Here is an 11,946-nt window from a genome sequence, read left to right on the forward strand (position 1 = left end):
AGCATGTTTGATTTTGATCCAAATGGTCTGATGACATTATTTGATTTTGTAAGCCTACATGATCATTGAATAGTTGTGACGACATGTCTTCGAATTAATTTGTTTCATTACATAGATACAAAATCTAATTATTTAATCTGATAGACATGAGGCAATTTTATTAGACTAACTCAAATAGTCAAAAGATAAACATGTTACGTTATCTAAGACCGTGTTAGGTGATTATTAGATCATATTTAGTAATCCTTTCCTTTTTTATTTTTAGGTTTTTTTAAGAAGTTTTTTAAATATAAAAAAATATTTGAAAATATTTGCACTTCATAGTAAAAAATTCTAAAAGTACAAATACTTTTTTAAAAAACTTTTGTTATAAAGTAAGAATTTCCGTTTTTTTAAATTAAATCTATATACATCCATTCATCTCTAAATTTATTGCTTAGTTATATACTTTTTACCAATAAAAATCAAGCAAAGTGAAAACTAAAAAATATATATATATATATATATCTTGAAAACTTTTTTTTAGGTTGGCTAACATTCAATTCTTTTACTAAAAAAAATGAAATTCATAATAAGAAATTGAGAGGAAATATATTTAATTTTCAAAAAGTAAAAACCAAATAGCTATCAAAAGGGACCTATTTTTTTTGTTTTTAATACTTTAAAATTAAATCTATATACACTCCTTCCACCATTGAATCAAGAAATTTAGAGGTAGAAATAGTGTTTGAAGGATTAATTTAAAAAAAATAAATGATTATCAAACGGGACAAAAATATTACAACACGAGACCTAAATGGGCTGTTTTAAACATCTATTTATCATTCCAACAACTATCTTCCACATGTTATCATTTCATGAAGCTGAATCAAATACGAAAATAAAGAAGTCAATTTTGCAATATTCACAAACTTCCTTATCTCAACCAAGTTAATAGGATTTACCACTCCATTTTAAATTCTCTAGGTTTAGATATAAACAAAGTTTATTGATTTTTGTTAAGCAATTTTCAAGTTTCATCGGTTTAGGACAATTTCCTTTTTGTGAAACAAAAGGAAAGGTGCTCAAATCAATGAACTAATAATGATGGGCTTAGACTATTGTTTGTCAATTATACAAGTTACTTTTCTAAATATTATCTACGTTGTTTTAACTTTAAAGACATTTTTTAGTTGCCCTTCATGTTTTGAAAAGTTAGGAGAATTTTGTGAACGAACATTAAACTTTTTGTCATTTTGGTTTTTCTACTTTAAGTTTTATGTGAGAAAAGACACCAATATCCCTACTTTCCGATCAATTAAAGATGCCTATGCACCCCAAAGTTAGCGAAGTAATTTTTTAAGGGTTCATGTGAAAATATTTTTTAGTAAAGTAAATGAAAGTAGAAAGAGATTTGAATCTCGAAAAGATGTCCATTCTGGCGATGGAAAAATATTTTAGACTAATTTAATGTCTATACTCTAAAAAAGTTTCAATAATCTATGAAATTTAATTTGTGTTTTCCACTCCGTCAACATTGTCAATACTAATAAATAAACACGAAATGACATTTATTATCTAATCTATTCAACCATATGACCGAATCACACCAACTTAATTTAGAATTGAAGTAAGAAAAATATTACATCAACACTTAGTTGATTATATTTGTAAAATAAATATCATAATTGAAAGCATAGTTCAAAGCTATAATTTCTCCCTCTATAATTAAAGTCAGAAAGGGATTAGGATTAGTTCATGAAGAATTAAATGAGAGTGTAATGAAAAACATTAAAGGCTATGGTGTCAGGTATTTGACCAGAACACTAATAATTGTTGCATAAACATCACCATTAGTAGCCATATTAAAGGCAGAGGATACACGTTGAATTATAAAAGTGAGTTATATATCTTAGATTCATACAATACTCATAGGCTCGTAGAGTGATATTATTCCGCCAATAATTAATATTTTCAGAACAGAAACACACACACATTTATATGTAAAAACATATATATAAATTAAGGTAATTAATGAGATGATTATTACATGGAGTCACAGGGAGTGAGCGTGGTAAGAGGCTGAAAACCGTGTCGAAGAGTTGCCTTCCAGACTTGGTCAATGTTGGACATGGTGTAGCCACACTCGTGCACCGTCCACCCTTCCATAGCGTGCACCACACCCGCAATACGCCATGCACTCATCACTCTTCTCGGCAGCCAATTCTGCGATTATTATTCAAGGTAACTTTTATTATTACCATATATGTTCTGAAAGGTTCTTATATACTTTTAGATAGAGAATCAAACTTCTAGTCTATTTGATAACGTTTTCGTTTCTCGTTTTTCAAGAAATTGACCTGTTTGATAATCATTCTTATTTCATGTTTCCAAAATTTGAGAAATGTTCCTAAAAATGGAGCCATAATTGAGGAACTACAAAAAGTAATTTTGTTCCGTTTCTATTTTATTTAAAGTTGTTCTTTAATATATTATAATGGAGACTTGGCTCATTGCTGTAAAACACGTGAATCAAATCTCACATGAGACTTTCTTTTATTCTATTTTTCTTTATATATATATATTTCCTTTTTCTCTATATTTTTTTATATTTCTTTTATTTATATTTACTTTCTTCTTTCTTTCTTTTATATTTCCTTTTTCTCTATATTATTTATATTTCCTTTATAATTATTTATTTTCTTCTTTATTTCTTTTATATTTCTTTTTTCTCTACATTTTTTTATATTTCTTTTATTTATGTTTATTTTCTTTTCCTCTATTTTTTATATTTCTTTTATAATTATTTATTTATTTTATTTATATTTATTTTCTTTATTATTTTTTAATATCTATATTTTAATCTAATTTTGAATTTTGAATTTTCAAATATTTAAGTTTATATATTATTTTGATTTTCAAATTTCAAATTTTCAATTAGGGTTATTTTGGAAATGAACCAAAAAATATATAAATATATTAAATTTAATTTTGAATTTTTTAATTTCCAAATATTTAGATATATATATTTTTTATTTTCAAATTTCAAATTTTCAATAAGATTGTTTTCAAATATAGGAAAATGAACCAAAATATTTACAAATATAGTAAATTTAATTTTGAATTTTAAATTTTCAAATATTTAGATATATATATTATTTTAATTTTCAAATTTTAAATTTTTAATAGGATTGTTTATAAATATAGGAAAGTAAACCAAGATATTTACAAATATAGCAAAATTTCAGTGGTTATCATGGTCTATCACAAATAGACTATGATATTTTGCTATTATTTGTAAATATTTTCATAGTTTTATCATTTAAAATAACTTTTCTTTTCAATATGTATATATAAATATTTTTAAATTTTAAATTTTGCAAAATACATTTTATATATTTTTTAAATTCATATTTTTTAAATTTCTCTGATATACGAAACCAATTTTAATTTTATAATAATATAAATTTTGTTTACTAAGATATTTATTTAAGTTCATTTTAATATTTTAACAACCACGACATTTATATAATAATAAAACTGATTTAGATTTGATACTACATAATTTAAAATTCAAAACAAATGACTTGAGTGAGAAATAATTTTGTAAATCAAATTTTAGCAACGTATGAATGATAGAAGCAATTGTATTATCGATATTAATTTTACATTAGGACTTACGTGCATTCGATAGTTTAAATATTTGATAACTACTTTTTATACTTTAATGCATGCTATATATGTTTTTATATAACTAGATTATATTTAAACTATAAAATATGGGGAAAAAATGTAAGGAAAAAATATAAGAAACAAGAAATAGTTATCAAACAATTTTTTTTTTTTTCATTTTTCCAAGAAACGGGAAACATGAATAGTTATCAAACATATTCCTATTTCTTGTTCTAAAAAAAAGGAAACAAGAAACAAGAAACAGAAAACGGGAACGTTATCAAACGGACTCTTGATATTCAGAAATAGAAGCAAAGAGGTAAGTTGGCGCCTCCCTTTGCTTGTTTTAGGTTCAAATGTTGAATAAAGGTATTAACATTTTAAAAGTTACATTTTTAAAATTGAAATATTATACAGGTAAGAAGTTAGAAAGTAAACTTTTGCTACAATCATTGCGATCTTTAAATTGATGCACCATGTGTTATAAATTAAATAGGTTACAGATTAGGAAATTAAGCTAAACTTTCCTTTTGTATTTTCTCACTCTTTTGTATAAATCTCCTATGAAAATCTCAGTAAAATATACCTAAATTATTCATTTGAATATCACGAACATATAATATCTTTAGTGCTAACCTTAACAACCATTAAATTCGTTTGAACTCTAGACTTCTTGCCCATATGATCTAAACTATTACATGACATGTGTGGACTTAAAATTTTAATTTGATTTACAAAATCTAACATGTAAACTACAAATATTAATTAGAATTTTAAGGAAATAACATTACAAATATAGGGCATTCTACTCTACCAGATTAACCAACTACTAAACCAAAAGGTTTATTGTTAATTCAACATATATTAAGAACTTTTAATTGATAGATTGGTTTCAAGTTGGAACGTTCTAATATTCTTTAACTAAACCATATTTATGAGCAAAGTTGTCGAGTGTGTACCTCGCAAGAGTGCACATTCTCCAAAGAACGAGGGGCCTTCAATGCAGGGGTGCAGTGGTAGAAGCAATCTTTGCGTACAATCTTCGGAGGTAACTGCGAGAAGGGAATGAAAGTCGTTCCTTTTGGTGCTTTCAGTTGTTCTTCGTTTGTCAGTCCATCTCCTACTAACCATATCTGCATGAAGTTTTTTGGTAAGATTATTACTTGAAAAAAAGAAGTTGATGGGTTCTGTTATTGAACGTTTCTTCATATGAAATCTTGAAAATAGGTGAAAAGATTATAAGTAATTTCTGGAAGTTACATCGTGAGAATAGCCTTTTGAAAGCACTGGATTGCTCTCAAACTTGGTGTTGAATGATTTGTTGAGCTTCCTGTATTCTTCTTCATGTAACACAGCTACCTGCACAATGATTCATCAACTCAAACTTTCAGTTCATTTCACCAAAATGATTCACTCAGATAAAATAAAGGGATAAGGAAAAGAGGTCCATTTTAAATGCTGACCTACTCAATCCGCTTTTTGGAGAGAAGGGTCATTTTTTATGGATGGCGGAGGCGTGTGTAATTTTATGGGTCCTCTGAGGGGAGCGGAATAAAAGGGTGTCTAGGGATGTGGAAAGGGACTCTTGGAAGATTGCTCCTTGTTCACTTTCATGTCTCTATATAGGTTTTGATTTCAATGACCTTTTATAACTATACTATAAGCACTATTTTGCATAGTTCGAGTCCCTTCTTGTAAAAGGAGCTCCCATATACTTTTTTTATGTTTACTTAATAAAAGTTGTTGTTTTTATTAAAATAAAATAATAATAATAATAAATAAATGCAGACCTGAATTCCTCTTTGGCATAAAGAATAAGAAAGGGCATAAGCCACTTTTGTAAGTTTGCCTCTCAAGAGAACTTGGGTGGCAGATTTGGGGATACTATTGAGAACTACAGCCACAGCCAGGCTACTTCCATCCACCACCCTGACTCTTAACTTAGGGTTCCTTTGCACATAAAGCCCTCCATATATGTTTAGATCCTCTCCCTGCAATTTCTTCCAAAATTTTTGTTAGCATTCCACTGAATTTATGATCAGAGATCTGTGAAGAAATTAGTTGAATACCTGATTCAAGAGACCTAAACTCAAGACTTTACAACCCTTTTGATCTGCCTCTACTATAGCATCCTCAATCAAGCTGTTTATCGATTGCTTTTGCCATTGAAGGAAGTACTGTACAGATAAGTTCAAAGCTTCATTTGTTAGAGACTAAACTAAACACAATCATGAAACCAATGAGCCACATCATAAGAAAAGAAATCCAAAACGTTTGAGAAAAAAAAAGAAAAAAAAAATCTGTGGCAGCATATGGTTGGGAAGCCAAGCTAACAACCAGGTAGTCTTAATTTCATAGACTTCATAAATGTTAGAAGGTAGTGTGAAAAGTTAGATAGTACTCAACTTTTTAGTTTGAAAAGTAAAGAGATCAATAATAATCAGACAGCACACAAAATCATATGTTAATTAATGTAACCTGAACATTGAACTTAGGGATGGCCCATGTTTGCATCTTGAGCTTTTCAAATTGGTTCCTCTCAACGACAAATGTACGGCCATAAATCCAAGTCAACAGCATGGACCCGATGGTGATGGGAGACAAGAACCACGTATACCAGGCGGTAGTGTGGGGCCTGGAGGCCAACTCAGCAAATCCTAGCCGTAGATGATAGATGGATTCAGGAGTTGTAAGATGAGTGAGATGAACCACGTCAGCAACTTCTTCCTCTCTCTTCAGGGATTTTTCGTACAGGGAATCTGAAGATTTGTCCAGTGTGCCGTAAATGTAATCATAGAGGGGCATAAACAGGGAGTAGTTCGTCCGGAATTGCGTGTGATGCAGCGAATGAAACCTGCCGTTGTGAACATAATTTTCATTCCATCAACCTTTTTAAATTAAGGCTCATAAACTTTCATCACTTCATAATGTAGAATTCGAGTTTTTAATATTACTCTTGAAAAATACGTTTTAATATATTATGTATTCTATGACTTTATTTCCCCTAGAAAAATAAATAAACAATTTGTAATCGATAAATTTTTGGAATAAAATAGTTCTATTATATAAAGTCTACAAATTAAAAATTTGAGATGGAATTAGAACGAATACTTTTCTTAAATAATAAAAATAAAATACACACAATCACGCAAATGCTCAAGACTAAAATAAATTTTAAACCTTAATTTAAAAAAAAAATGTTGTAAATTTTAATCAAAGCCAAATCCAAATTACTGGATTTAATCTTATCAGAAAGAAGTTTTCTATTGTTTAATTAAAGTTTAAAATATTTGTTTTCTCTTTAAATTATCAAAAAGATCGTTTTAGTTTTCCCCATATTTACCAAATTGGAACCTTATATTTTACTTTTGTTTGCATGGAGAATAAACCTTTAAAACATAGAGCAATGATTAGGAATGTATCTAATAAAATAATAATTAAAAATTTTATTTTTTAATTAAAAACTGTCACTAAACAAATTAATAAAAAAAAACAAGTGCACTTAAATATTTTCTTAAAAATTATTACTTTAAGTTGAAATTCAATATTATGACTCTTTAATTTAAAACTCAATTCAAATATCTGCCAAATAAACAAAAACAATTAACAAACACTAAACTTTTCTTTTAAAAAAGATAACAAAAGACTAAATTAATTTTCATACAACCAATTTGAACCTAGCTTTAGAAGATAAAGTACCAAGTTCCCTAAATTTTGTGTAGTAACTTATCTCCCATTTCGTCCATTTTTCAAATTTTAATTTTTAAACAAAATCTTAGGCACTAAACAAATTTCTTTTTAAAAAAAATAAGAAATCAAAATGTGATAAGAAAATAAAGGGCAAAGGAGGAAAATGGTACTATATTAACACATGGAACTAGTTAATAGTTGTGATACCCATAGAAATTGTTGCCCCATATGGCCCACATGTCATATAAATAGTGTTAACCGTAGTCTTCAGCCAAGTTTTCATCTATTCATATTAGAAGTATTCAAAAAAACACGATAATTCGAAAAACCAATCAACCCAACTCAATTCATGCAATTTGGGTTGGGTTATCAACTCATTTAAGTTGAGTTGGGTTCAAATAAAAAAAACTTTGGTGAGTTTAGTTGGTTCATGGGTTCACCTAAAATGACTCAAATTAACCCGAACTTATTATTAACTTTATAATGTATATTTTTTATTTATGATACAATCATATTTATATATATTTATTAAGTTTTATCATTTTCTTTTTGGATAATTTATTCTCCAACAACTCCTAAAAAAAGTTTTTTAGCACTTTAAAAATAAAATATTAATTATATAAATTAAAATTGAGATGTTAATCTTAATTTAATATATAAAAATAATTAAATCAAATTTTTACATATTAACAACTTACTTTCTTTTAGAACAAAAATAACCCGATCAACCCGAACCAACTCAACCCAAATGTTTCATGGTTTGGTTGGGTTGGGTTGATCTTTTAAAAAGGGTTATTTGGGTTAAAGAAATTAACAACCCGAATAATTAGATTAGATCCAAAAAGTTTTTCAACCCAATCCAACACACGAACACCCTTAATTCATGCAGATAAGATGTAAGTTGAAGTGTGCACAAAACAAAGGAGAAAAAAAAAAGTAGTATTCTATTTTTACTAAAAATAAAAATAAAAGTAATTTCAACCCAATCCAAAGGACAAAAAGTTTTTCAACCCAATCCAACACACGAACACCCTTAATTCATGTAGATAAGATGTAATTTGAAGTGTGCACAAAACAAAGGAGAAAAAAAAAAAAAGTAGTATTCTATTTTTACTAAAAATAAAACTAAAAGTAATTTCTATTTATATAAAATCAAAACTGTACTGCAAACAAGTGGAGAAGTATAATTATTATTATTTTTGAATTCTCAAACGAAAAGGCATTCGGGTTCTGTATCCACGTGGTCGTATTAATTGGTAGGCAGCTATATATATGTATGAAAAGAGACGGACGATTAAGAGAAAAAGAAAACTAAAGGAAAAAAACAGAAAAATATTATGGAACTCATTAATGTATATGTGGCTGTCTGCTGTCTCTTATTTAATGCATGCCAAACCTTCAAAGAAACGTAATTTGTCTTTTTTAATTTTTTCCCCTTTTCCTTTCCTCTCGTTTTCTTATTTTTGTTTTCCTTTGTAAAGTTTCATATCTACCTTTTTTTGTTTTTAGTATTTTTAGACAAATGTTGATTCTAAACTTTGATGTCATAAAAGCTTAAACTAAACTTGCCGGCTTAAAATAGGTAGCTTAGGATACAAGTCAATATTTGATAACATAAGTTTTTTTTGGTAGATGCAAGATAAAAATCAACCATAATGAGTTTCCTATGGGAGATCAAATCTAAAAAGAGTAAATTAAAAAAAAAAAAAATTATAACACTCATGGTATAAAATAAAATTGGATAGCAACACAAAGAAAAATAATCAAACCAATGAACAATACTATTGCACCCATCTTTAATGCATCTCTAGTAGGCTCAATTAAAAATTGATATTTGTTAAATTTAAAATATTGTTTTTATGTATGTATAGAAAAATTGAGTATGGAACTTAGATTCTTTTAATTTACTATTTTTTTTAGGTCAAAGATTATTCCCTCCTACATTTATGGAGCTTGAAAAACGAAAAAATTAAAACAAAAGTGATTTACAAAATTGACAATAAAGTTATAAATGCACGCATTTTTTTCAATAATAAGAGAAAGGTGTACTATACCTGATATCTTTATTTATTATTTTGAATCTCCAAGATGTTATGTATGAGAAAATTTAAGAGAGTCAACAAGATCGTAACTCAAGTGACATAGTACTTGTACTACCGACTTTAAGATTAAAAGTTCAATTTTCCCATCCATATTTTAATTACAATATTTTTGTTAAAAAAAATAGAGCGAAACAAGAGGAATATGTAAAGTGCAAGAAATTTTCCATTAAATTGCAAAATATATAAATATATATACATATACAGACACACCCATTTTCTTCTATCTAAAAAATACTCATACTCTTTCGATGATTGTAATTAATATTTCGAAACTATTTTAATAGTAAAAATATTTTTATCTTTTAATAGTAAAAAATACTCATACTCTTTCGATGATTGTAATTAATACAGACACACCCATTTCCTTACCTTTTATTAATATTTCGAAACTATTTTAATAGTAAAAATATTTTTAAGACTTTAAAAATTAGGCATAGATAGGAGTGACATGAAACAGTATTATGATCTCAATTTTGTTACAGGTCACCTACACACCTTTTGAGTTCAAATTTTTATCTACCATTCTAACCAAATTCTACCTAAAAAAGTAGTCTTAAATGGTTTTCTCAAGGTCAAGGCTCCTATTACAATTTTGAAAGGATATTTTTGTAATTTGGATGATAATTGAGTGCATCCTATTTTTTATAGATCTCACTCTCAGTCGGTGCATCCTAGGTAGCACATATATTTGTGCATCCTACTAAATTGTCTATGTTATTTATTTTTTGAAATATTTTAATTATTATTTAGTATGAGTGATGAGAGAGGAAACCATAGAGATGAGATGCATTCAAGTATTATTCAAAATATTTTAGAGTAATATTAGATTGCAGTCCAAATTATCCCAATCTTTATGCATCCTTTCCAATTATAAAGAGAGAAAAATTTATCAGAATTTATAAAAAAAAAAATTAAAAAATTGTCACGAATATAGCTTCAAATGTAGGTATGTATTCTTTAAGAAGAATGTACACGTGTCAAATTAAGGATTCATGTAGGAGAAATTTTCTTGAGAAAGAGAGAAACTTACGATGGAGTGTACAGAAAGTATTTGAGAGGTGGAACGAGGATGAAGAGGCGATTGGGGATGATCTCAAAGTTGCAGTGCCCCATGTTGTTCATGAAATCAATGTATGTAAGGTATATGATGTACACCGCTAAAGAAGCGGTTCCGGTAAACAGCACCGTCAACATTGGAATAGCGAAGAGCAAGAAATACGACAAGTGCTCCGCAAATGGATGAATCACAGCTGCCACATTATCTCCAATTCAGAAGAAATCATCCGCCCAAGATATTTGGAACTTAAATTAATGAACTATAAAAGCTAATTTAAAAGAAGAATAATGGCTTACAAGTGATTGGCTCTGTAACAATGGAGGAGTGGTGATGAGAATGATAGCGAGAATAGAGAAAATGATGGTGGAGAGCTCTGTGAAGCCAATAATAAAGAAACTCCACTGGACCTGCGTGTAGCAGAAATGTAATAACCACACTATCTGTTCTCCATAGAGGTAGATTCCGACTTTTTGTAGCTAAATTCGTTACTAGGTAAAACAGGACTCCATTCAACAAAATTTGATCGTCCCTATCAACAAATTTAAGGGGGGAAATCCAAAATCAAAATAAGTAAACGACTGCCTAATTCTTATTTTTGTTCAACAATTCGTGAAGTATATACTATTGCAGCACATGAATGTTAGGAAGGGAATGGAAATACTAACCAATTTCTTTCTCTATCAACTTGATCGAATTCAAGGCCCTTGTCCACGATCCGAGCATTGCCTTTAGCAGTTCGATGACGAGAGAGAGAAATCCATATCTGGTTATGAATCATTCTCCACAGAAGAAGCGGGATAATTACAAGACAGGTAGTATCTCTCTCTGCTTCATCTTTCACCATGTACTGGTAGATGCTGTAGATAAATCCAGGAGCCAAAATCACGTACTGCAACCAAAAAATCACAAGGTCATTTCGATTGCTCTGTCGATTGAAATACAGATACACATTACTCGAAAACACATTCAGAATACTGCTCGTAATTTCTCGGTACAATGCATATCTAAACAACGAAGAACCAAACCTGAAATTAAAAACAGTTTAGGGCATAATTGAAGTAAATCATCATCGTTAAGTCTCGATCATCAGAAGTTCATTTTACAGGAATATTCTATCAACTATGTGAGATTTTCACAAACAAATGGTGAACATTCAAGCAGAGAAAAATCTCCGATAAACTTCCATGAACGACGGCATGGAAGGTGCAAAATGGCGGAAAAGAAAATTACGGCGACATACATAACGAAGCAAGAAGAGAAAGAAGATAAACTTCCATAAAAGGTACCTTGAAGGTTCCAAGCGGCGTCCATGGCCAATCGGTGAGGATTCCGGGAGTGGAAGCCATGAATGCAGAAACTCACACTGCTACGGATTCTATTCTGTTTTAGTGAAGATTTCTGAAACCGCCTCTTGTATTGTGCCTCCCTTATAACAGCCGATTCTTG

At 28.9% G+C, this 11,946-nt stretch overlaps 1 protein-coding gene across 1 annotated transcript; it reads right to left on the reverse strand.

Moving 5' to 3' along the window:
- Window positions 1–1,869: 1,869 nt before the first annotated feature.
- LOC120067038 (very-long-chain aldehyde decarbonylase CER1-like) lies at window positions 1,870–11,946 on the reverse strand. The gene is made up of 10 exons (XM_039018415.2): window positions 11,787–11,946; window positions 11,166–11,389; window positions 10,797–11,029; window positions 10,474–10,693; window positions 6,130–6,505; window positions 5,721–5,828; window positions 5,442–5,642; window positions 4,912–5,010; window positions 4,611–4,784; window positions 1,870–2,205 (listed from the first exon to the last, which is right to left on the reverse strand). Exons 1-10 carry the CDS (start codon window positions 11,844–11,846, stop codon window positions 2,026–2,028), a joined length of 1,875 nt encoding a protein of 624 aa, XP_038874343.1. The 5' UTR covers window positions 11,847–11,946; the 3' UTR covers window positions 1,870–2,025.

This window comes from Benincasa hispida, chromosome 1, assembly GCF_027475165.1.
Source record: "Benincasa hispida cultivar pf3 chromosome 1, pf3_genome.v1.1, whole genome shotgun sequence".
Taxonomy (NCBI): Eukaryota; Viridiplantae; Streptophyta; class Magnoliopsida; order Cucurbitales; family Cucurbitaceae; genus Benincasa; species Benincasa hispida.